We start from the raw sequence: 26734 nt of genomic DNA, 5'->3' as shown, positions 1-26734 counted from the left end.
TCATGGGAATATCCTGTACTCCCATAGTCTTGCACCCATTGGTTTTAGCATCCACTGATGATCCTTCCTGAATCAATTTTTGCATTGGTGGTTGCAAATGTTGGTTTTTCAAATTCTGTCATTTCTTCTACCTATATAATCTGGCATCTTTCTTTTCCTCTTCCTCCTTTTACTTTGCATTTACCTATCTTTAATTTTTTATTTTATTGCATTTTAATTTATTCTTTATTTGCAGGTCTTTAAAGAAAAACTTCCCAGCTGTTTATACAATTTATTTTGCATTTAATAAATCATCAAATCCATAACTTTTTTCTTTTAAAATCTGATCGGTCCTCACTCCTGCTACAACATAAACTCCTTTCTTCACTCTTCCTTGAGTACTATTCCCTGCTGCCTGCCTCTCTTCCTTCTCTTTTCCTTTGCATTATCTTCCACCTTTCTGTAACCTCTCTCATTTCTCCAAATCTCAACTCTCTCAGACACTTCCCTCTCCAGTGTCTCTGAGGACACAGTCCCAACTGGCTCTGGGATTTCCTTCCACTACTGTTCTAAAATGCTCTTGGGTGTGGTAATGAATGACTGTCAGAAACAGCTTCCTGGCCTCATGCCAGGGGAAGTTAGATTTCACTGTGTGGAGAGGCCCCTTTGGGATCTCACTGAACAGAAACAGCTTAAAATACTAAAGAGATCTGTTTGATTCAAAGCTAAATAAGTAGCTTTTCCTCAATTGACAAGTCATCTGTGAAGTTTAACATTTGAAATCTCAAATGCTTTAGAATTTTAAATTGTAATTAGGTGAAAAAGGTGCATTTTCTCCCTATTCTCACTACCTAAGAGCACAAAAATGGTTTACTCAAACTTTCTACCAAAGATTCCCCTGTAACAATAAGGAAAAAAAATAAAAATAAAAATAAATGACAGGACTTCCCTGGTGGTCCAGTGGTTAAGACTCTGATCTTCCACTGCAGGGGCGCGGATGCCGCATGGCATGGCCAGAAAAAAAATAGAAAGAAAGAGAGAAAAGAAATGGCTTTTCCATCTTAACTCTGACCTTTGTAGAAATGGACTCATAATTAAAGATATATCCCAAGAGATGTTTTATGGGGGTTGTGAACATTCTACTGATAATCAGAGGGAAGACAGGCTTCTCTTTCGTGGACTCAGAATAAGAGAGCAAAAGAGTATAACATAGCAAGGCAGAGTGGATTGCAATTTAGGCAGAGACTAATGAATGGTCAAGAGCACAGGTCCTGGAGTCAGAAGACCTGGATTCAAGTTCTGACTCCACCATTTAATGAGCTTAATGACCTTGAGGTAAGTCACCCTCCCTCTCTGAGTCTTAGTTTTCTCATTAGTAAAAGAGGCAATATAATAGTACTTATAGGCTTGAGTACATGAATAGAGTGGCTGGCACCAAGTAAACCCTCAATAAATGTTGATTATAATAATTGTCATTAACAGTTTTGTTTTCCCTTCATCCTAACGTTTTTGAAAATGATCACCTGTACACCTGAGGATATGAGATGTCCTAATATATTCCTATCAAAAGTGAATGTTTTCCTGGAACTTCTCTGGTGGTCCAGTGGTTAAGACTCCATGCTTCCACTGCAGGGGGGCACGGGTTTGATCCCTGCTCAGGGAACTAAGATCCCGCATGACACACAGTGCAGCTAAAAAAGAAAAAAAAAAAAAAAAAAAGGTAAAAAGTTTACTTTTCTAGTGATTTTCCTGGCTTATATTATTATTATTATTTTTTTTTTTTTTTTTTTTTTGGTTGCGTTGGGTCTTCGTTGCTGCGTGCGGGCTTTCTCTAGTTGCGGTGAGCGGGGGCTACTCTTCGTTGCAGTGTGCGGGCTTCTCATTGCGGTGGCTTCTCTTGTTGCATAACACAGGCTCTAGGGGCGCGGGCTTCAGTAGTTGCGGCATGCAGGCTCAGTTGTTGTGGCTCCCAGGCTCTAGAGCGCAGCCTCAGTAGTTGTGGCACACGGGCTTAGTTGCTCCGCGGCATGTGGGATCTTCCCGGACCAGGGATCAAACCCGTGTCCCCTGCGTTGGCAAGCAGATTCTAAACCACTGCGCCACCAGGGAAGTCCCGTATTATTATTATTTTTTAATAATGGAAAACACGGGAAAGGAAACACAGAAAGTCTATAACCCTTAAGAATATAAGCACTGCCACCTCATTTTCATGTAACAGGCAAAGCTGCTGCCTGGGTTGCCATATAAGCCAGGGTGCTGCTAGGGTGAAAAAAACACTTGGAGGCAACAGGCCTTTCTGCTGAGAAGCAGATCCTACCAAGAACATCCTAGACTTTGAGAACCAACAAGTGAATGGAGGAGATATTTCAGCACTGGGGGGCTGAATAAGACAGCAGGCTTGGGGCAATGAGACCTTTTAGTAACCTCTCTCTGATCCTGTTTCCTGTAAAATTGGGATGCCAATAACCTGCCTGTTTAATATTGATACAATCACATTATCTAGTTTCATATATTTCATTTATCACATTCGATTTTCCCCAATTATCCTGATAATGTCCATTAGTTTTTTTTTTCCTAACCCCGATTCAATCAAGGATCATATTTTGCATTTAGTTGTTATGTCTCTTTATTGTCCTTTAATTTATTTTTATTATTATTATTTTTTAAATATTTATTTATTTATTTTGGCTGTGCTGGGTCTTAGTTGCAGCACACAGGATCTTCGTTGTGGCATGTTTAGTTGTGGCAGGCGGGCTCCTTAGTTGCAGCATGCACGTGGGATCAAGTTCCCCGACCAGGGATCGAACCCAGGCCCCCTGCGATGGGAGCGCGGAGTCTTACCCACTGGACCACCAGGGAGGTCCCCTGTTGTCCTTTAATTTAGAACAGTCCCCTCATCTTTGTGTGTGACTTCATTACATTGATATTTTAGAAGCGTTCAGGCCAGCTGTCTTGTGGAATGTTGTGAGGATGAAATCACATAACAATATTTTTTAAAGCTGTGCTTTGAGCCAGTGAGGCATAACGGTTAAGAACTTGCGCTATGGAGCTAAATTTTCTGGGTTCAAGTTCCAGGTCTACCTCTTACTAGCTGTATAACCTTAGTCAAATTATTATACCTCTCTCTGTCTTAGCCTTATCTATAAAGTGAGGATAATGAGTACCTCCCCACTACTGTGGCGATTAAATAAGTAAATACATGTAAAGTGTTCACAGCAGTCCCTGCACAGTAAGTGCTCATGAACTGTTACTGAAGAAGGCAAATTCTTGTTGTGGGATCTGAGTTTCAAAATCTGTGTGTGTTTAGCTAGAAAAAAAATTCACTCAACTATAAATGATTTTTTTTCAGTGTTTACTAAATGTCTATAATTATGCCAGCTGCTGCAGTAAAAATTAAAAAAATAGCTCCTGAATGGAAAAAAAGTTTAAGATATGATCTGTGATCTCAAACAATTTACTAATGTGAAATTACTAAAATATGGGAAACAATCAAGGTAGAGTTAAGCACTGCTAACCTGAGTAAACATGAAGTTCATGCTGATAGTTGAGAGAAGGAAGTGGTCTGTGTTGACTGAAATAGCTGAAGAGTGTTTCAAAACTGACTAGTCAGAGAAGAGGAGACAGGCATTACTCCAGGCAGATGAAACCGCTTGAGCAAAGGAATAATACGGGAGTGAGGGCAGTGGGAAATAAGTACAAACAGAGGCCTGGGGCCAGATTATGAGTGGTTTAAAATCCAGGTACAAGCAACCAGGTCTTCATGCAGGAGGTAAAGGGGGACCACTGTAGGTTCTTGAGAATGTAGTGTTAGCCAAATAGAGAAAAAATTGGGGACGAAGTCTGAGCAAAACTCCTCGCCCAAAGTGTAAGACTACTTTGTCTTTCACCTGAAGGATGTCACGCACTTGCATGAATGTTCATTTAAAGGTGGGAGGGTTAAGCAATAGACGTGACCCAGAGACGTTCCACCTGGAAATCATGAGCTCGGCCCACGCACCGAGTGCTTGATGCTTAATCCCAAACTAGAATTTTACTGACTAGTTAACTAACTTCAGCAAATTGTCAGAAGGTGCTCGCTCACCGGTTTTTTATGCTGGTAACGAAGGCCTGGTTTTACTGAGGAACAAACATGGGAAAGGGTGAGAGGAGGGTGAGAAAGTGAAAGGAAAGGGAGAGAGGTGGGGAAGGGTATAGGTGCCAACCGGGCCGCCAGGGTCCGAGCAGAAGGAGGCCAGGGTCGGCGGTCGGGCGGCCCTTGGGGGCCCCCTGGGCCCGCGCCTCGGGCGCTGCGCGTGTGCTCGCGGGTGGGGCGCCCAGCGGCCGCCAGCGGCCAATCCGGGCGGGCGTCCGGGGAGGGGCGGGGCTTGCCGGCTCTGGCTCCGCGAGTCCTTCTTTTTGCACACACACGAATACAAAGAGCCATACGACCTTCGGGTATCCTTTTTCCATTTTTTTTTCTCCTTAATCTTGTGTGTGTTTTCAAATTTTTTTAAAAAATAGAGATCTGTGGCAATGCTGGGGTGAGGAAACTGTTGCTAAGGGGAATGTGCGCTTTTCCCCATTTCTTTTTCTGTCTCTCTTCCTCTTTCTTTTTCCTGGTCAAGGATTTAAATATACCAAGAAGTTGAGAAGCAGGATGGCCGTGTACAACTGTTTCCAGCCAAATTTATAGAGATTTTTTCTTTTTGCTATCACATTTTAAGAACTGGTAAATTTTTATGGTCAGGGGAATTTAAAAAATTTAGCCTCTTGGGAAGTGTAGGTTTCTTTTTTTAAGCGGGATGAAGGGATAATGTAAATTTCTGCCACAGGCAACGTCGAAGGAAGCGGAGATTTGAGACTCCCTCACAAAGCTGTTTGCGTGCGTTTTACACACCCTCCCCCAGAACCAAAACCAAGTGGCTTGAATGTGGCAATTGTCCAAGGCCAATAGGTTAAAAATGTTTGGATTTTATAATTGTGACACTCATTTCCCGGCGGGGGGGGGGGGGGGTCAAAGCCCTTCTTACAGTGTGTCTTACACACATTTTTCATGAGAACATTGTGTGTGTGTGTTTCTTTAAGCAAATAATTTCGTAAAGATTTATCTTGGGGTTTTGTGTTTTGTGTATATGTACAGTATGTGTATATGTGCCATATCAGATTTTGTTTTCAAAAGCGATTGCCTTTGGTTTTTTGTGTGCACAGTAGCCCCTAGGATGTAGATTTTTTTCTGTTGTGTTCCCAAATGTGATCTAGACAGGATTTCATGTGCAAATTAAAGCTTAGAAGAAATCCTATGCATAGAATTACTTAGGCATTTTCATTCCATGTGCATTTACTGTATTTTCTGCTCTTCTTCTAAAGTATCAGATTAGTGAATAATTAAATAATTGTCAAGGAATATGCAGTCCATGTGGCAAATGAGGGTAGGCAATTTATTGAGTCTGTGGTTTAAAGCCTTCTTTAGTGACTGTTTTGCCTAAGTGGTTTTGCTTTTTATTGTCTCACGTTCTTAAATGTACAGCTGTGTATATTTTGGCCTTTATGTGTGGTTTGGTTGGTGTGTTCAGAAGGGAAGTTCTCTCTTGGCTTTTTGACAAAATGGTCGTTGATAGGTTGGGATTTGTTTGAAAAGCTTCACAGCTGGCAAAATATCAGGAAAATAATCCAGTCAAGTCCAATTCTCAGAAACTGTTCATGGTGGTGGTGATGGGGGAGGCGCCAAGAGGAGGCAAAGGCAAATAATATATGGGAGGGATAAGAAATGCATTTTGGTTATCATGTTGGATTTTTAAAATGAAAAGCCTTCTCCCCATGCCACGGAGAGAAGTGTACGAATTAGAGAACAACAGGCTCAGAACAGCACCTCCGGTTACAGGAGACGTATTCTCACTTTATTCTGTTACAGAACCACTGTCTCCTATTAGGAGTCATACAGAAAATATTTATAGTCAAATCTCTATTGGCAGATTGGAGTGAAAGCATAGGCGGTATATGGGGTGATGAGGGAGAAACTGGAATGTCACAAGTGAAGTAGCGACCAGGAGATAAACAAAGATCTGTAGAGTTCAAATTTCAGGACAACAAAACCTGTGTGATAATACAGTTCCATTCCCCACCTCGCGTCCCACTCACTTTCAAGCAGTTTTTAGGACACCTAACAACGGCGATTAAACTGTTTGTACAGGTCTTGACATTCACTATAATGAAAGTAGCCCGTGTGGGCTCTCTGGGTTTATCTGTATTTAGTGCATTTTTATTCCCTAACAATACAAGTCAGATCAGTCTCAAATGTGGATCATTCCACAAGTTTAGGCCTGCGTATCTTTGAAATCTAGTCAGTCCAGTGACCTCTGTGATGGCAGCAATGTTGGGAATTTTTAATGGAGTTTTGCTCTTAATCTTTTTCGCCTCACTGCAGGTCTTCACGTATACTTTTTACCTTCTCGGAAAAGAGAGAGTTCTTCTAGAGCAGTGTACACAGCCCAAGCCCCTGTCTTCCTATGCTATTTGATTTTTAGTAGGATTTTAGGCTCAGAGCCAATGTCCTTGCTTTGAATTTCTTTGTAAGAAACAAAATTCCTCCCACGAATATATCGTTGGCTTGGCCCTCCTACCAAAGCAAAGCTAAACTCGGTTGGTTTTGCTTGGGAATCCGCGGGGCCCCTCGAGATGAAAACTTCTTTGAAGTAAGGGCAGCTGCCACCTTGCTGAAAGATCTGCAGCTGAGGCCGGCAGGAACGAAAAGCCTTCTGCCACCAAATGTATGAGGCCGATTTGTGGCCACTATACCTATAATCGTGTACACGCAGCTTTGTGAGCAGCAGAGAACAAAAGCGAGTAAACAAAAAAAAAAGGCAAGCTAAAGATGGCGTCTAACGGCTTTCAAAAAGCCTCGCAGTCGTGTCCCTCCCTGAAGAGGCCCCTCCCCTCCCTGGCTTGTTGAGTGATTGTGGATTGCGGCCAATAACGTCCCCAGCCCTGCTCCGCCTCATCGTCCAACCGCCAATCACCGGGAGCCCGGAGACTGGCGGGGCGGGGCCTCCCCGCGTGCGCGCGCTGGCCGGGTACACGAGCCGCGCCTCGGTAGTCCCTGGCCGCCCGCGCGCCCTTCTTGGCGCCGCTCAGTCAGCTGGCGCGACGCGCGGGGCACACGCGGTGAGACACGCTTAGGGCCGCCAAAGCGGGATCGCCGCGGGAACTCTCCCGCCATACTCCCCCCAAGCCCTCCGAGCTTTTTTGGCCACGTAGTCTACCCACGGTGACCCAGCGAGATCCCCGGCCGCGCCTCGGCCAATCTGCTGTCTGCGGCCTTCTGAGGAACACCCCTTTCCCAGGACACCCAGGGCACAGTCTACCGGGGGGCTCAGTGGCGGGTCGCCCTGTTCCCTGCGGCCTCGAGGGCGGAGCTCAGTTCTGTTCTCCCTTGCGCCGCTGTGTTCACCCTGCCTGTGGCTGAAACACACGCTCTCTTCGGAAATTGTTCTGCTGTCCCTCGTGCCCACTTTGTCATCTTTGACTAATATTTAATCAGCTAACATTTACCGAGGGCTCGCTGGGCACACGATACAGCTTTAGGAGCTAGTTTTTCATTTTTCAGTTTCTCCAGAAATGCAGGAAGAGTCATTTACCTCAGGCACGTGGATATGAAAACCTTAAACCGGTAATTTTAATCTCACCAAGTTGCATTTTAGCACATGTAAAGAAAAAAGACAGTGCTATACCGGGTTAAAAACTCTGGTACTACTATACAAACATACTTGGAATTTTCGGATTACGTGGGATCCTTTTCTTAGGACCTCATTCTGCCCTCTGGGTCTACATCTTTTTTACCCCTAGAAACGAGGTCTTAGATTTTGTTTTTTTTGTAGATCCTTAGATGGGTCAGTCTTTAAAAATGTAGAAAAATACTGTTTTTTGGTATTTACTTACCTGCTCTTGTGTGATAAGGAGCTCATGTCTGATAGAAATAGGTTTTGAGAGGACCTTCTATCCGGTGAGCCATTTTGCACCTTCAAGTGGGGTAGAAGGGCTGACCGGCACAGCAGGAACTTTAAGTGGCCATTTTCCTTTTTTATTTCTTAAAATGAAGATTATGGTATCAATTGCTATGCTTTCAGTAATCACATTTAAGGAAGTCCATTGCTAGCATGACCCTGCATGAGTCAAGGGCCCATTATAAAAACATATATCATCTGAGTGATACCATATCCTACACACCTATTAAACAGTGGGAAAATTTTATTTTTCATAGTTTGGAGGTGAACTCAGTCATGCAGAAAATTCAAACTCAGAATGGGTTGAAGCAAGCAGGGGAGCTGCCAAGGGTATGATATATTTAGTTCTAACAAAAATACATGTCTTGGGAGGAAAGGGATAGTTAAGATTATGGACAGTCTCACCCTGAGCTGTCTGTCTAAAGAAGATGAGTTTGCTTTCTTCTTTATCTAAATATTTATTTAAAAAAAAACAAAATTTTTGAAAAGTACATTTTCTAGGCTCCTTTCACATGTATTAAAATTAGACCAATACAGAATGAACCCCAAACACACAGATTTTATGTATACTTAAGTTTGACAGCTGCTGTCATTTTGTGTTGGCAACTCATCATAGGATTGAAGATCTTTTTCTTAACATTCAATTCTAAAAGTTGATAGCATTTTGCAAAAGGCATGTATGTTATTCAGTGGTGGTCAATCTTAGTTTATTCCCGTTTTTTCTTTCTTGAACAAGAATGCAAACTCTTGTTTTTAGAATAAATCAGCAATCTGAAGTTGCAAAAGTTGACAGTATTAATGTTTAATAATAATGGTATAGACACTGCCTGGATAATTTACTCCAGTTAACTGTTGCTTTGCCAGACATTCCATGGATTGCTTCATGGGCTATTATATTAAACAGTTATACATTTTGAGAGGTAAAATAAAGATACCATAATAAAGTTTAGCTATGTTAATAATGTTGACAGGGTTAAATGGGCTTTAGAACCTTAAAATAGTGATGGAAAAAAGCAGGAATGATTAATTATGGTAGGTCTGGAGTGTTAGAAAAGAAGAATTTAGCAGGTTGTAGCAACAGATAATGCAGCACTATCTATAATAAAGTTCTTTTATCAGTTTGAATTATTCAGACTGAGAAAAGTCTGTAAAGTAAAAAGAGTGTCTCAATAGCATATATCTTTGTCTTGCTCTCTCCACGTCAATGAATCTTGGCCCCTGAGTTCATCTTTTTCTTCTCTGCAGTCTCAGGGAAGAGCTTGCCTTCCTTCCTTCTCACATTGCGCGAATCCTTGCTAGAAGAAAACTTAAATCCTTTCCTAATATGTTCATCCTTTCCTTTTTCACTGGCCTTTTTCTTTCTGCTTTTTAAACATACTGAGGCTCTAGTGCCCTTTCTGACTTCCTATTTCCTTCCTTTCGTAACTAAACTCTAGAAAACTTGACTTCATGTCTTGCTTCCATTTTCTCTCCATCACGTTCTCTTTCGTCTACTGCATAGTATTACTTTCACTACAAAAAATACCTCTCCGGTCATTGCCAGTGACCGTCACAGACAAATAAAATGTATTTCCTTAATTTGCATCTTTTTTAACCATTCTGCTGCACTTGTCACAGTTGATTGGATCCACTTTCTTTTTTTTTTTTATAAGATTGTTTTATTTATTTATTTTTTTATATATTTTTTTGGCTGTGTTGGGTGTTCGTTTCTGTGCGAGGGCCCTCTCCAGTTGCGGCAAGCGGGGGCCACTCCTCATCGCGGTGCGCGGGCCCCTCACCATCGCGGCCTCTCCCGTTGCGTAGCACAGGCTCCAGACGCGCAGGCTCAGCAGCCGTGGCTCACGGGCCCAGTTGCTCCGTGGCACGTGGGATCTTCCCGGACCAGGGCTCGAACCCGTGTCCCCCGCATTGGCAGGCAGATTCCCAACCACTGCGCCACAAGGGAAGCCCCACTTTTTTTCTTTTTAATAAATTTACTTATTTATTTTTGGCTGCGTTGGGTCTTCGTTGCTGTGAGTGGGCTTTCTCTAGTTGCGGTGAGCGGCGGCTACTCTTTGTTGTGGTGCGCGGGCTTCTCATTTCTCATTGCAGTGGCTTCTCTTGTTGCGGAGCACAGGCTCCAGGTGCGCCGGCTTCAGTAGTTGCTGCACGCGGGCTCAGTAGTCGTGGCTCACGGGCTCTAGAGTGCAGCCTCAGTAGTTGTGGTGCACAGACTTAGTTGCTCTGTGGCAATGTGGGATCTTCCCAGACCAGGGCTTGAACCCATGTTCCCTACGTTGGCAGGCGGATTCTTAACCACCGTGCCACCAGGGAAGTCCCTTGACACTCTTTCTACTTTGGCTTTCATAACACTCTTTCCCTCCCACCTTACCATTCTTCTCTTTTAATGAAGCCTCTTGCAAGGATTGGCTCGAAGTGCTGTCCTTGGCCTTTGCCAAGGACTTTGTATTTACTCCTTGGAGAGCTCATTCATTCTCTGAGGTTCAAATATAACCTCCTGCTAAAGTTTCCAAATCTGCATTCCAGCTCTGACCTTCCTCTTGTTTTTGTTTTTCAGTCCTAGCCAGTTGCTTTCAGAACATTCCATTTAAAGATGCTGCCATCAGTTTGAAATTTAACATGTTGTATAAATACACATCTTCTCAAACATGCTGGTGCCTCCTCTCAGCTTCCTCATTTCTATCATTCTGTCAGTGGTACCATCTTCTGACCCTCAGGTTTATAATCTTGAAGCTGTCTTTAACCAATCTCTATCCCCCACATTTATTAAGTTAAGAAATATGATCAGTCCTTCCTCCAGGATGTTGAACCTTCATATCCACAACGCTGATTCTCATCACTTCTCTCCAGGATTAAACAGTCTCCTAACCTCTAACTGTTCCACTTTAGTTATCTAAGACAGGGGTCGGCAAACTATAGCCCGTAATCTTAGGTCTGGCCTGCCACCTGTTTTTGTATGGCCCATGAGCTAAGAATGGCTTTTATATTTTTTAATGTAAATATTAAATGTAATTTGTGATGTTTCTGTGTCCATAAATAAAGTTTTATTGGAACAGCCATGCTCATGTTTATGTATTGCCCATGGCTGCTTTGTGCTGCAATGGCAGAGTTGAATAGTTGTGACAGAAACCACATGGCCTGCAAAGCCTAAGTTATTTACTATCTAGTCCTTTACAGAGAAGGGTTTGCGGACCCCTGCTCTAAGAGTTTCCTTAACTTGATTTTCAAAGTCCTCTGTCAGGTTTCTGTACCTTTTATATAAGCCCTTTTGCTCTGATCTCTCACATGTACCCTGTTAATTCTGTTATGTTTGATTTTTTCCTCTCACTTATCTATCACGTCTTCTTACCACCCTCCCAGTTCATCCTATATCTTGCTCAAGGCTCAATTGTAGGTTTTTCTTCGATAAGCCCCCTTCCACATGATTTCATTCTGTTGATCTTTCTATTATTTTGAACTAACTCCTCAAGATTTTTTTAGTCTGTACCATATTTTTAGGCACGTGTATATTTTGACTCGTTCTTTAGACATTCTATTCTCACAGGCACTGTAAGCTCCTTGTGTGTAGGGACTTTGTCTTCCCTCCACTTGAGTACTTGGAGGTGGCAATCCATTTTGGTGACTCATCCTTTAGCATGGCCTTGCTTATAGAGAATTTTTAGAAACACATTTTTTTTTGTTGTTTTTAACTTGCTCATCTCTAATGGGGATATATGTAGCTAATGATATTAGTGTTTTGTTTTTAATAATTTATCCAGCATTTGAATTGGTGTCTGGTTAGTAAATATCATAATGTGAAATGTTCCTTTAATACCTGCCAACTCCAGTTTCCTCATGCTTTTATTTCAGTGTCTTAGAGCTTATGTGGGAGACTCTAGCAGGAGCCAGGGAAACTAAGTCAGCAGTAATATCCATAGGAACCCCAAAAGAGTTATTTGAATGCCCATTATGTTACACTGCACTGTACCAGGTTTTTGTAGACAGATTAATTCAAGAAAACACCTATTTGTTGCCCTGAATGTGACATTCTAAAATGGACATAGTTAGGTAATACACAAAGTCGAAAAGCAGAAAGAAATTGAGGGACAAAATTATAGAGCAGATAGTATCATGATATTTTATGTCAACACAAATATGAAAATGTATTTAGCATTAAAAACTAGCAGAGTTGAAATTATCCTTAGTCTAAACCAGGTCATGATAGTAAGTAAATTACAAATACTCTGTTTTCTCAATACCTTTCTAATTTGCATCACAAAAGGTTTTGTACTGATAAATGCGTCTTTGTAGACTTGAATTCATTTTTTCTTAGAAATGTGATATTAAATTTAGAGGGGAAACTCCTCAAATTCTATTTCAAGCCATTGTATTTTTTTTTTTTTCAAGATTAGGACATCAGGATGGATGTCCAGGATGGGAACACAAAAGGTTTCAGGAATCTAGCTGTTATGTGTGGAGGACTGACTGTGTGCCAGTATTCTGTAGGTGCCTTTATATATATTATATACAGTCTTCACAAAAACACTCAAAGTAGGCAGAGATGAGAACACTGGGGCTCAGAAAAGGGAATTATATGCCCAAGTTCACACAGCCCATTTTAGTGCTGTTTTGGGAAGATTACCTAAGAAAGACCATTTAAGGGGAGGGAGGGGCTCAAGGCAGGCACAACGCTGGCAGGAGTAAAGGCCTCCTGCAAGAAAGTGAGTTTTTGGGGCAAGAGCGTTGCAGTTGTCAATTTGATCCCAGGAAGTGTACCCACCCAGAGTCCCAACATGATGCATCTTCATTTCTTTTTCTTTTTAATTTTTAAAAATTGAAGTATAGTTAATGTAAATTATATGTTACAAATGTACAATATAGTGATACACAATTTTTAGATGTTGTACTCCATTTATAGTTATTATAAAATATTGGCTACATTCCCTGTGTTGTACAGTATATCCTTGTAGTTTATTTTATACATTATTTATTTATTTATTAAAAACAGTTTTTTTAACTGCAGTATAGTTGATGTACAGTATTATATAAGTGACAGGTCTTAATTTCTTGTTGTACAAATCCTGAACCCAAGTGGTATATTACTGTTTACATAATTTTCTTTTTCTCACAACATCCATGTTTCAGATTAAACTCTGCATGATGTTGGTTTTAAAAAAGTTAAAAAACCCCGCTGGAGCATGTAGGACCTTATTTAGGAAAGAAAAGGATATATTAATGATTCATCCACAAATTGACCTGGGAATCGCTTAGTGCTTTCCTTTAACCTTTCGTTTTAATTTGGCTTTAACCTTTATTTTTTGTTGTTGTTGTTTTTGTTTGTTTGTTTGATTTATTTTTGGCGGCGTTGGGTCTTCGTTGCTGCGAGTAGGCTTTTCTCTAGTTGTGGAGAGCGGGGGCTACTCTTTGTTGCAGAGCACGGGCTCTAGGCACGCGGGCTTCAGTAGTTGTGGCACGCAGGCTCAGTAGTTGTGGCGCACAGGCTTAGTTGCTCCACGCCATGTGGAATCTTCCTGGACCAGGGCTCGAACCCATGTCCCCTGCATCGGCTGGTGGATTCTTAACCACTGCGCCACCAGGGAAGTCCTAACCTTTAGTTTTTTAGGTTTAACTATGCCTTCCAGTGACTCTAATGATAAAGAAGCAGTAAATGGATTTAAGTTCTTACAAGATGTGAATATCTAGCACAGAAAAGCATTTCTTCGATATAAAGGGTAGAAAAAGCAAATTAAAGACTATTCTTTAATAACCAAATGTAATTAAAATACATTGTCAGATTTACATTTTAGTACCTCAGAGGCATTGATATTGCCTGTTTCTGAAATGAGATTGCTGACTCAAAACAAACAAACAAACCAAATCTCGGAATGTGGAAAATTCTCCTAATCTCCTCCTCTCCTTTTAATTGTGATGTTATGATATAATTTACAGGGTAAGATAGAAATGTATCTCTTGAGGAAATTGTAAACATACTTAAGATTTTGTCACTTAGGGAGCTTCAGGCAGAAAGTTTCTTTTTTCTGTAATCAAGTGTCATTTAGAAAATGACAATATGAAGTTCCTTGGAGTGTTCTCGGTGGTACAAACCAACCCTCCCACACTTTTTTTTTCCTCCTGAAGTAGTTTAGTTGCTTAACTACAGTGATTCAAAAGAGAGGCAGTTTGGCTTATCATTGATATTCTGGTCTCTCCTTTTGGGGGCTGGTTGTGTGGGTAGAGTGGCAGCATGTAGCTACTTAGACAATCCCGTTCAGCTCTGCCTCTCCCTTAAGCAGCATGAGAAGTGGAGTTGAGGGGCCCCAGAGGTGATTTCTCTGGGCTTCCAGCTGGAGGATTCAGAACAGCTAGTTTCTATTGCAGAGGCTGTAGGCCCAGGTGTACAAAGTGTGAGAGTAGGGGGCTGTGCAGCCCTGGTTACTGCAGCTCAACTCTCCTATCCAGCTTTTCCTTTCATTTCCCTGCCCACCCCCAAAACATTAATGATATAATAGTGTGAAGTTGGCAACATGTTGGGGGCTGCATTGATTGGCCTTTTCCTTGTTTAGGAGTCTTACTCTGAATGCATCTGTATGCAAATTATAGAGACGGTGGAATCATGATTTTTTATGTCAACAAAAAGTGGTATCAGTTCAAACACACACACACACACACACACTAAACTGAAAGTAGCCATAACTGGATTCTGCTGTCTTCCCCTTACCTTGAAAAAGATATATAAGTTCTCTGCATGTCTCTTCTCTGGCCCTGGGTTAACATGTGTTTCCTAGAGCTGTTGTGTGGATGAGATTAACCTACATGAAGTGTTCTGAACTCCTTAAGGAATGATGTCAAAGCAATAAAATACAGTACTGTTTTTACAGGCAAGATAGGGAGACAGAGAAGACAGATCTACACTTTCTTCCTTAATTTTCTGATCTTTCCAGATGCCGGTGGGTCCTTTTGAGTCCCATCTCTGTTCCTTAGCTTGGAGTGGTGGGGAATTCCATGCCTTCCACCCTCTGAAACTGTGTTCCTCCCGAAGGCCTTTGTAGGCCCACCCTTTTGGGAAGGGGTGAGTGTGACCCCCAGTGTGTTGAGCTAGGGCAGCACAGGATCTGCACAGAGAATAAGGCCCTCTGCTCCACAGCCCGAGGAGAGGCAGCCATGGACTGTGTGTGCCTTCAGGGCTAGCCCACTCCTCCTTCACAGAACCCAGCCCTGGGGGCCCAGGCTGCTCCGACCACCCTCCATGAAAAAGGAGAGTGAATCCAAAGAGGCCAGAGCTTCGTGCGGTCCGGTCGACTGGGGACACTTTTGGAGCAGTCCAGCAGCGTGAGCACGGGCCTTCCTGCCTCTTGCCACCATGTCCTTCAGCGCCACCATTCTCTTCTCCCCTCCCAGTGGCGGCGAGGCCAGATGCTGCTGCTGTGCCTGTAAGAGCGAGACTAGCGGGGGCAGCACAGGCTGTCAGGGCGGGAACCCTCCTCCCAGCACCCCGATCACGGTCACCGGACACGGCCTGGCCGTCCAGAGTTCAGAGCAGCTCCTGCATATTATCTACCAGCGGGTGGATAAGGCCGTGGGTCTGGCTGAGGCTGCGCTGGGTCTCGCCAGGGCCAACAACGAATTGTTAAAACGTCTCCAGGAGGAAGTGGGTGAGCTGAGGCAAGGGAAGGTGTCCGTCCCCGATGAAGACAGCGAGAGCCGGGCGCACGGCTCCCCGCCCGAGGAGCCCGGGCCCCTCAAGGAGAGCCCCGGAGAGGCAGACAGGGCCGTGCCGGCCGGGGAAGAGGAGTGTGACAGCGTGGGCAGCGGCGTGCAGGTGGTGATCGAGGAGCTGCGGCAGCTGGGAGCGGCCTCAGCTGGGGGGCCTGGGCCCTTGGGCTTCCCGGCCGCTCAGAGAGACGTACGGCTCCCGGGATGCGCCCTGGCTGCAGGCGAGGGGCCTCCGATGCTCGACCCCGTGAGTACGCAGCGCAGGACACTAGCGGGGCTGCGCTTCTGTGCTCTTCCCGGCCTCTTTCTCTTCTCTTCTCTTCTCTCCATCCTTCAGCCTTTCTTTCGGTTGTATCTGTGACAAAACAGCACGGTACCCAGTTTCCTTTGCCGGCAGGGAGAGTCAGCCCTCCTGGTTTTTTTGTTTTTTGTTTTTGGGGTTTTTTTTTTTGGTACCGTGGCCTCTCCGGCAGAAGGTCATTTTCTGGCGTGAGTGGTGTCGGGGCAGTGGTACTGCCCTCCCTCTCTGTCGCTCTGCATAGCACCTTCTCCACAGCTGCCTTGGCTGCTCCGTGGGTTCTGCCTCTCCTGGCGAGGATGCCTGCCGAGCACAGACGGCTCATTCATATTTGATCACGGGCCCTCTGCTTGCCAAGAGGAATTCAGGACTAAGAGAGAGTTGGGGATGTGAGGAGAGAGAGGCAGAGGCGGGGAGAGAGAGAGAAGGGAAAGTGGGAGGGGGAGGACAAAGATAATAGCCTGACAGGTGTAGGGAGGGAAAGAGGCAGGCGGAAATGAAGGGAAGGAGAAAAAGCGGAAAACAAGAGCAGAGGAGAAAGGTGAACCTAAATGGAAGGAGAATTGATGCAAGAGAGAGAAAATGAGGTAAGGTGAGAGGGAGGTAGAGGAGAGGAAATAAAAATGAGGAACAGAAATGAGAGTTGAGCGTTAACAGTAAGGGGATAATAACATGTAGGGAGAAAGAGGGAAGCGAGCGGGCCTATTTTGTGAGCAGGAAAAGACAAAGAAGTACACTGTGCTATTTCAGCTTCTTTACTGCTCAGGGCCATATGAGCAGGAAAATCCTGGCTGAGGAGAGTAAAAACTGCAGAAGTAGTTTCACACATGGAAGTATGGAAAGGAGATGGAGCAACTCTAGAGATCTCAGAGATGGGAAACTAACAGATGTGTTGCCACTTGAGAGACAGTGGGAGGTCTGTCAGCTCTCCTCCACCCTCTCCTCCAGAGCGTCCTCCCTCTGCCCTGTCTCTTTTCCTCCTCCCCGCCACGACGAGGCCCAGACACCCAGGAAAGTGTAGAGCAGCAGAACACACAGGGTTGATGGGAGGGATGAGACTCCCAGCCCATCTGCTGGATCTGAGGAATGTGACCAGTTGCGTCACACTGCAACTGGTCACTGCTCCCCCGAGGCCTAGCCACACGCGTGGGTGATGGCCCCGCGGCTCGCCCCAGTCTGTGCCCCACCAGGGACTGTCCTTGGTTTGGGACTGTTGGAGCAGGAGCTGGGAAGGTGGGAGGAGGCAAGGAGGTAGCAGGCCAGGCAGTGCCCTGAGCTGTGGTTCTTTCTGGCGGGGAAGGCTTCCAAGCCGACAGGATGGAATTAGATTTCACAGCACAGAAAGCAGCTCACAGGTCTGTAAATCTCAGCCTCCTCCCCCACTTCTTTCTGTGTTTTTTTTCCCCCACTTTCACTGTTTTGTTTTCTTGGCTGCAAAAATCCCCCTCCTTTCTTCTTTCCTCTCTCTCTCTCTCTCTCCCCCTTCCTCCCTCCTTCCTTCCCCTACCCTGTATGTCCTTGAGTGAGGAGGGCACAGGCAGGCAAGCAGGTGTCAGGGCAGTGACAGTCGGATGTGGCCGGGGCAGGATCAAGGTGAGGGCACACACTGGCCCCGCAAAGGGAAAAGGGCGGGGTCGGGGAGGCAGTGCTAGCCTCTCTAGAGATTTCTGACTTTTTATCTCCCTCCTTTGCTCCCATATTTCTCCTTTTTATTGATATTTTATTTTCTCGCTCCTTCTCTTGCTTGGTTTTCCTTTCTTGTCATCACTTCCTCCCTCAACTCCTTTCAGGCAAAACACTTACCTAGCTACATTTCCTATACTCAAGCACAAAGCATAAATGACTACTCACAAAGCGTCAGAAACATGCCTTCTCTGTATAATCAGTCCTATGGTAATGACCCAACATGAGAGGCCCTGTACCCACAGAAATATTTGCCCACACTCCCTGTTCATTATACTTGGCCAATGAATGATGGCTGATCAGGTTCCCGTAAGCCTGGCTGGCTAATAAGCTATTCTTTTTTATGTCCTTAGCTGGTGGATGATTATGTGGCCTCTGAGGGTGCAGTGCAGCGGGTGCTGGCCCCTGCTTATGCCAAGCAGCTTTCACCAGCCACACAACTGGAGATCCAGCGGACAACCTCAGAGACAGGGCCGGAAAGCGGAACCAAGCTGCCACCGCCCCGCCCCGAGGACATGCTTAGTGCTGCTGCTGCCCTGGAAGGTGCCTTGGAAGAATCAGGCCCTGGGGGAACTGGGGAGCTGAGACACTCTCTAGGATTTACTGCTTCCCCATGCAGGACCAGAGGGAGTGGGCAGAAGAACTCCAGGCGCAAGCGGGATCTGGTCCTCTCTGTGAGTGAGCTCAATTTCTACACATTTTTCTTCAGTCTGGAGAGATAAGTGATGAGGGAAATGTGGGTTGATTTTAAACGTCCCATATCGAATGAATGGTATCCTGAAGGCTGCTGGAGTGGGAGGGGCAAGAAGGAGACTGACTCTTCCCTAGCCCAGGGACAGGCAGCCCCTCTGCTATCAGTGGAACTTCTTTAGGTTTTTCCAGATAGATTGATATCTTCCATTTAAAGATAAGGGAATTATATCATATATATAATTATATAATTATATCATATCTCCTGGTGATCTTATAATCCTGATGGGAAGGTCCTTAAGGGGTTAAGCAGATTGACTGCAGCAGAGTAGCACTGGAAACTGCCTGCAAATTACCAGTGTTCAGGGTAAGTAGCAAGGGTCCCCTTGGGCAGAAAGGCCAAGGTGTCCTGAGGTGGTCCCATACCCCAAAGATGCAGAGGGCCACTAGACACTCAGCTCAGGTATAAAAGGTTTGGAGATTCTAGTGATTCTCAGAGCACTTGGTAGGGAAGGTACTGATATGATCCAGTTCTGCCTGAAAACTTGCAGTGGCTCGGAGCCCTAGGAACGTCACTAAACATCCTACAGTGTACAGGATGTCTCCCCCAACACCCCCATTATCCAGCCTAAAATGTCAATAGTGCCGAGGTTGAGAAACCCTGTTTTAGGGCGACCGCAGACCTTTGGATCAGCTCTGTCGCCCAAAACATCTTTCTGATAACTATGGGGATGTTCTTTAGCCGTATCGTGTTCCCACTGACGGTAATGGGCCTCCATTCTCTGGATAATGGCTGATGAGGTAACTTGAGGGTTCTGGTTAGGAGTGGAGGTCACCACTGACATCCAGCAAAATCTCCTCATAGTATAGAACTCATTTCTCCTTGTTACAGTCTTAGTAAAGATTGAAAACAGCTGACTACCATTTATACCTCCTTTATTCATATTACTTCTTTCTTTTTCTAAGAGATCCTACTCTTACTCTGCCTTTCATTTGATTTGTTTTTACATTGACAGATTTTTTTTTTTTTCCCTTCCAGAAGACACAATTCATAATCAGTATCAACTGGTTTCTAACCTTCATTTCAAATTTTGGTTATGTTCAGTGACATGTCACTTATCAAGAACAGGGAATAGGGGGACTTCCCTGGTGGTCCAGTGGCTAAGACTCCGTGCTCCCAAAGCAAGGGGCCTGGGTTCGATCCCTGGTCAGGGAACTAGATCCCACATGCTGCAACTAAGAGTTTGCATGCCACAACTGAAAAAAAAAAAAAAAAAAGATCCTGCATGCCACAACTAAAGATCCCGCATGCCGCACGAAGATCCCGTGTGCCGCAGCTAAGACCAGGTGCAGCCAAATAAATAATATTAAAAGAAAAAAAAAAAAAAAAAGAACAAGGACTAGGTTTAGTTTCTCTGTCATGGATTTCTGGCCCAAGAGGGCACTGTTGTTGCCAGTGATAGAAATGGAGGCTTATACCTAGAAGTACATTTCAAGGGATTTCCCAAAAATTCATAGTTCTTAAATTGTGAATAAATGTGTGATAGTTAAAATTTGCATAAATTGGGACTTTTGATCAGTTCCATTCCTCTAGTGCCTACTGCCTCCAGCGAGAGGTCTAGTGATGAGGCCTGGCTTCTTCCTGCCCTTTGGAGAGCTCAGCATGGGACCTTCTGGGAGGACAGCATTCTCAGCCATCCTGCTCTGTGTTATAGTGCTTGAAGAGGAGCGAGAGGACCAGTCAGGGAGTCTTGCTGCCCCTCACAGAGAAAAATATAAAATGTTCTTGTATTAGTCTGTGGGTTTAGAGGGAGAGGGATAGTTGCAGATCTTCACTGTTCCAACCTTTAGCTCTGGGAAGGAATGAGAGAGGCATCTCTCCAATCTGATGAAGCTGCTGTGGGTTGCTGCTAGGGATCCAAAAGGACCAAATCGGAATCTTAATTCCTTGGACTGCTGCAGATCCCAGCCACCCATTGGGAAAATTATTCATTTTTAGCTCACTCAGGAGGTAGGTGAGCCAGCAGCCTTTACAGTCTTAATGCTTATTATTGTCTAGAGTATTTTCCCTTTCCACTTCAAGCTTGGTTGGATTTTTATCAGCTGATCTCTTCCAAGTCACTTGAATTGGAAGCTATGCAACTCCCCCACCCTACTTTTTTTTCTTTTCTTTTTTTCTGCAACTCTTTCAAATTCTTTCTGAAGCATTTACCCATCTTTTGTGATTTTTCAAGTTTGGACTTCTAAGAGGTAAAATAACTATATCAAATATGAAGCTAGTAAAACAGTCTTTTTTATAGAGTGGAGACCCTAGCCATAAAGAGTTAACAGTAATTTCCTAAGTTGATATGGTCAGTCAGCCATAGGGGTAGGAGCATAAATTGGGCATTTTTTAATATGAAGCTGAAATCCTGAGATCAGCATCCCATCAGTTTGGGACTGGGTAATTTCCATTGACTGAAGGACCTTGGGATGAAAATATAATCAGAAACAACAAAACTAAATTTAATAGGAAGAAATGTAAAATCCTACATTAAAGTTAAAAAAAAAAAAAAAACAGTTGCAGAATGGTGGAGATAGTAATCCATGTGAAAAATGGACTTGAGTTGACTACAAGCTCACTATGAATGAACCCTGTGACACTGAGAGTAGGGATGGGCTTGCTAAGAGAGGTACAGCATCTTGGGTTTCATTCCTAGAAGTATAGAGTTCTACTCGGGGAAGTAATGCTCCCTTTGGCCAGACCTCAACAGATGAGTTAGATTCAGTTCCAGGTGCCATGTTGTAAGAGGGACACTGGCAAACCAGAGAGGCTCATAGTTTCATGAGGAGTCTGTCTGGTTAACTATGTCATGAGGAATGATTGAAGGACTTGGTGTTTAGACGGGATAAGAAAAGACTTGGGGAGTACATGGAAGCTGTCTTCAAATACTTCAGGTGCTGTTAGGGCAAAACTGGGGTCAGATTTTGGAGCATCTAAGGCAATTTTTTTTTTAAATTTGTTTATTTATTTATTTTTGGCTGCACTGGGTCTTCGTCGCTGCACGCAGGCTTTCTCTAGTTGTGACGAGCTTGGGCTACTCTTCATTGCGGTGCATGGTCTTCTCATTGCGGTGGCTTCCCTTGTTGCGGAGCACGGGCTCTAGGCGCGCGGGCTTCAGTAGCTGTGGCATGTGGGCTCAGTAGTTGTGGCTTGCTGGCTCTAGAGCACAGGCTCAGTAGTTGTGGCGCTTGGGCTTAGTTGCTCCGCGGCATGTGGGATCTTCCTGGACCAGAGCTCCAACTGCAATGCTGCAGAGCACCTAAGCCCGTACGTCACAACTACTGAGCCTGTGCTCTGCAGCCCGCGTGCCACAACTACTGAAGCCCGCACGCCTAGAGCCCGTGCTCCGCAACAAGAGAAGTCACCGCAATGAGAAGCCCACGCACCACAACAAAGAGTAGCCCCCGCTCACTGCAACTAGAGAAAGCTCGCGTGCAGCAATGAAGACCCAACACAGCCAAAAATAAATAAATTAAATTAAAAAAAAAAAAAAAGAAATGTCCACTTTCAGTAGCCCTGGTGTATATTTGCTCTCTCCTTGCTATTAGGAGTATGTTTGTGGAAGTGTTTGAAACCATCTACTGTAGTGATCATATTCCCTGGGAGCAGAAGTAAGATCAGGGGTAATCCTGGAGACTCCACACAAATTAAATGAAAAGGAAAGAAAGGGAGGGTTCATTAGAAATACTAACTTGGATCGGCTCTCTGGCTAAGAAAGGGCATCAACAGAAATGGTACCTAGACTATGGGCAGGATTCAGGCAGAGAACCCCATAGGGACAGTGCCTAGGGACCAGAGGAGGGTTTCATCATATTTGCTCCTGGCTTGATTCTGTGTTTGTTTGTTTGTTTCCCCTAGAAATTGGTCCACAATGTGCATAACCACATCACCAATGACAAGAGATTCAATGGGTCTGAAAGGTACGATCCTCTTGAGGGAAAAGATCATAAGGAACTTTGCCAAGGAGGGGGAAATAGAGGGGGCTGCTCCAGTATAACAGTGAGGCTAAGGCTTCCATCTCACCATTGCCTCTTGTATACTGTCTTAGGCCATGGAGGACTTTACCACGAAGTTGATTAGTGCTGGGAATTTCTGTCTAGCTTTTAAAATGCTGACGAGGGACTTCCCTGGCGATCCAGTGGTTAAAACTCCACCCTCTCACTACAGGGGTACGGGTTCCATCCCTGGTCCGGGAACTAAGATCCCACAAGCCACGTGGTGCAGCCAAAAAATAAATAAATAAAATAAAATGCTGACTGCCTTATTCACTCTCTTCTCTTGTGGCAGCATCAAGTCCTCTTGGAATATTTCTGTAGTGAAGTTCCTTCTGGAAAAGCTCAAGCAGGAGCTGGTAATCAGTCCCCACAATTACACTGACAAGGAGCTGAAAGGTGAGAAAAACTAAGTTAACTCCCATCCCATCCTTTCTTCATCCCCTGTTCCTGGCCAGAGGAGAAGAGGCATATGGAGATAATTTAGGTGGTTTTGAAAATAGAGGACTTAAAAAAATTGGTTTTGGTTATTCTTTTCACCTACAATATACACAGGATTGTCTCTAATTACCTTTTTATTCCCCTACTCAGTCTGAAATGAAAATGGGAGAAGGAAAGGGCCAGAACACCATCATGCATGACACTTACACGCAGAGCCTGAATCTAGGGTGTTATGAAAAGGAGGTCAGAATCCAGCCCTGCCCTTTTGTCCCTAAATATTATGTCCTGGGTTTTCTACTTTTCTTGCTCTTCTGTTATTTGTCTGTAGCACTAAGAAAGCTTCTGCTGAAAAAGTACTTGTAATCTGCTGTCAGCTGAGTAGAATGGGGGTAGGTTTAACTGGGAGTGGGAGAAGGGAGTTACAGAAGCATTGGAGTTGTCTTTTTTTTTTTTAACATCTTTATTGGAGTATAATTGCTTTACAATGGTGTGTTAGTTTCTGCTGTATAACAAAGTGAATCAGTTATACATATACATATGTTCCCATATCTCTTCCCTTTTGCATCTCCCTCCCTCCCTGGAGTTGTCTTTTTATAGTGGGAGGAGTTCCTGTTGGCAGAGGGAGCTAAACCAGAGAGGAATGAATAGATGCTGACGGATATACCCAGAAAGCCCATCGTCTAAACAGTGGTTCACCCCTCTCCCATCCCGTAGTATTAGGGCAAAAAAAAGGGCTGAGGACCCTGCTTTTTGCTGCCTGCCTTCTCCCTCCCCACCAGGAGCCTGTGTAGCCTACTTCCTTACTAAGAGGCGTGAGTACCGCAACTCCCTCAACCCCTTTAAAGGCCTAAAAGAAAAAGAGGAGAAGAAACTTCGAAGTCGCAGATATCGGGTAGGTTTCTAGTCTTTCCTTTCAAGATGCCAAACTCTAAACCCTAATAAATAAGTCACAGTGGGAAGGGCCAGGGGACGTGGCATCTGAGAAAAGAGTTGAGATCCAGGAATGGAGCAGAGGAGGAGGAGGAAGGGAGCCAGTTCTAAGATCTGACTTGGGTTCTCTTGAGAACTTGGTTCTCTCAGGCACAGATTTTACACAGCCTCCCTTCCACCCAAACCCTTTCCCCAAACCTAATGCATGGTTTGTTGCTCTTCCTAATCTCTGTCCTGGGCTCCTACCTTAGCTTTTTGCCAACCGATCCAGCATCATGAGGCATTTTGGCCCTGAGGACCAACGCCTGTGGAAGGATGTGACAGAGGAGCTGATGTCAGATGAAGAGGACAGCCTTAACGAGCCAGGTGTCTGGGTAGCCCGGCCTCCCCGTTTCCGGGCCCAGCGCCTCACGCAGCTCTGCTACCACCTGGATGCCAACTCTAAGCATGGCACCAAAGCCAACCGTGTGTATGGACCTCCCTCAGACCGCTTACCTTCTGCTGAGGCCCAGCTCCTTCCACCAGAACTTTACAATCCTAATTTCCAAGAGGAGGAGGATGAGGGAGGTGATGAGAATGGACCTGTCTCCCCATCTTTTGACCAACCCCACAAAACCTGCTGTCCTGACTTGAACTCGTTCATTGAAATCAAGGTGGAAAAGGATGAGTGAAATCTATAACCAAGAATAACTCTGGCATCCGCCTCTTCCCATGTCCTCAAATCGGGTGGCCACAGGGCTTCCCAGAATAACGAGATGTCTTCTGCAGTCTGAGAAAGCAAATCTGCCTCTCTTCTCAGCACAGTCTCCACTAGAAGTGGAAGCTGGCAGCTCTGGTGGGATAAAAGGACTTATCTCCAAGGGGGAAAAACTCCCCCCGCTGTGAACGACAAGCCAGAAAGTGCTTATTCCTAAGCATAACAGTGCCTCGGAGGAGCCTGGGATGAGAAAAGGAGGAGGATGGGTCCAAGAAACAGGAGGCCTTCTTGACGTATGCCCTGGTCTCTGAGTTGTTTTTTCTTCTGGTTTCACTCAAAGCTCTAGGGAAGCGGCCCTTGGTTGTACCTTCTACTTCTTCCCCCGACTGCTGGTCTTGCTCTGCAGTGGAAGCAGCACAGGACCAGGCAAGGGTAATACTGCCACCTGGTGGAAAGTTTCAGTCATGGGCTTCACTCTTCTGAGCAGAACACAGGCTCCATCCGTATTTGGGAATTGGGATCTAGATGTAATAGCTATTGTTTATTGAATTATATAAGGAAGATTTTATTATTCCCATTGTACACATGAGGAAATTAAGGCTTAAAGAGTTCCCCTGTCTCACCAGCCGCTGCTTTCCCACCGTGTGACCAAGCAGTATACGTGGCTTGGTAACTATTTCTTAGTCCTGTCAGCCAAGCTGTATTTTGAGGAAGGTGAGTGTGTGTGTGTATGTGTGTGTGCGCACACAAGCACACATGCAGAATATATATACACACACAAAATTTGTGCCTTTTTGGATGGATTGAGAAGTAAACATGGCTTTCTCGTCACTCAGTCAATCATACAACAAATATTGATTGCTTACTAGGTGTCAGGTACTGTGCTAGGTGCTATGGATAAACTGTTGAACAGGTTAGATACTGATCAGAAGTTTTATTGTCTAGTCAGGAAGCCAGGCATTTAAGTAGGCAATGAAATGAATTGTGATAAGTGTGATGATGGGGGAATGTAGCTACCACGGCTATGTACCACAGGGGTAACTAACTTGCTCTGGCAGTCTGGAAAGGCTTCGCGGAGAGTGTTTAAACTGATGCTTGAAAGACGGGGAGAAGTTTACCAGGAGGGAAAGGGAAGCCAAGAGAGTGTTCCAAACCTAGGGAACAGCAAGTACAAAAGTCCAGAGGCAAGAGAGAGCACAGACAAGGTGCAGTTCTACTGCAGAACCATTTGGGGAAGGGATGTTGCTGAGAGAAGAGGCTGGAGAGACAGACAGACTCTGTAAAATACCTTAAAGAGTATAGACTTAGTTAAAGGACAGTGAGAAATCGCTGACAGGTTTTAAACAGGGAAATAAGATGATCAGTTTTGTGTTTTTGAAGAATCACTTGACCTCAGGGTTCAAGATGGATGGGAGGGAGAAAGCCTTGGCAGGGAGACTTTTGCAGTGGTCCAGCAGAGAAAAAGATGGTGGCCTGATATATATATATATATATATATATATATATATATATATATATGTAGTGGTGGTGATGAGGGAAGGACAGATTTTTTTTTTTTTTTTAAACATCTTTATTGAAGTATAATTGCTTTACAATGGTGTGCTAGCTTCTGCTTTACAACAAAGTGAATCAGTTACACATATACATATGTTGCCATATCTCTTCCCTCTTGCATCTCCCTCCCTCCCACCCTCCCTATCCCACCCCTCTAGGTGGTCACAAAGCACCGAGCTGATCTCCCTGTGCTATGCGGCTGCTTCCCACTAGTTATCTATTTTACATTTGGTAGTGTATATATGTCCATGACACTCTCTCACCCTGTCACATCTCACCCCTCCCCCTCCCCATATCCTCAAGTCCATTCTCTAGTAGGTCTGTGTCTTTATTCCCATCTTGCCACTAGGTTCTTCATGACCTCTTTTTTTTTTCCCTTAGATTCCATATATATGTGTTAGCATACTGTATTTGTTTTTCTCTTTCTGACTTACTTCACTCTGTATGACAGACTCTAACTCCATCCACCTCATTACAAACACCTCCATTTCATTTCTTTTTATGGCTGAGTAATATTCCATTGTATATATGTGCCACATCTTCTTTATCCATTCATCCGATGATGGACACCTAGGTTGCTTCCATGTCCTGGCTATTGTAAACAGAGCTGCAATGAATATTTTGGTACAGGAAGGACAGATTTGAAAGATATTTTGGAAGCAGAATTGATAGGACTTGCTTGGATTTGAGGTTAAGGGAGGAGGACATAGGGTTGATGTTCAGGTTTCTGGCTTAAGTAGCTAAGTGGTTAATGAT

General features: G+C 44.4%; 1 protein-coding gene across 3 annotated transcripts; it reads left to right on the top strand.

The window, feature by feature from the left end:
• The first annotated feature begins 4382 nt into the window (after positions 1-4382).
• C2H14orf93 (chromosome 2 C14orf93 homolog) lies at positions 4383-24720 on the top strand. Of its 3 annotated transcripts, none has more exons than XM_061182366.1 (7): positions 4383-4413; positions 14879-15897; positions 17985-18305; positions 22223-22284; positions 22652-22755; positions 23577-23689; positions 23979-24720. In XM_061182366.1, the coding sequence occupies exons 2-7, from the start codon at positions 15298-15300 to the stop codon at positions 24396-24398; spliced, it is 1620 nt and encodes a 539-aa protein (XP_061038349.1). In that variant the 5' UTR covers positions 4383-4413; positions 14879-15297; the 3' UTR covers positions 24399-24720. The 3 variants fall into 3 exon arrangements, with proteins under 3 accessions (XP_061038349.1, XP_061038351.1, XP_061038352.1); XM_061182368.1 differs by having other exon boundaries at positions 4397-4413; positions 15144-15897; XM_061182369.1 differs by lacking the exon at positions 4383-4413 and adding an exon at positions 4473-4499 and having other exon boundaries at positions 15144-15897.
• The last annotated feature ends 2014 nt before the right edge of the window (positions 24721-26734 follow it).

The sequence above is a fragment of the Eubalaena glacialis genome, chromosome 2 (assembly GCF_028564815.1).
Source record: "Eubalaena glacialis isolate mEubGla1 chromosome 2, mEubGla1.1.hap2.+ XY, whole genome shotgun sequence".
NCBI lineage: Eukaryota > Metazoa > Chordata > Mammalia > Artiodactyla > Balaenidae > Eubalaena > Eubalaena glacialis.
Note: the sequence above shows the minus strand (reverse complement) of the source record. Positions and strands in the feature narration are given on the sequence as shown.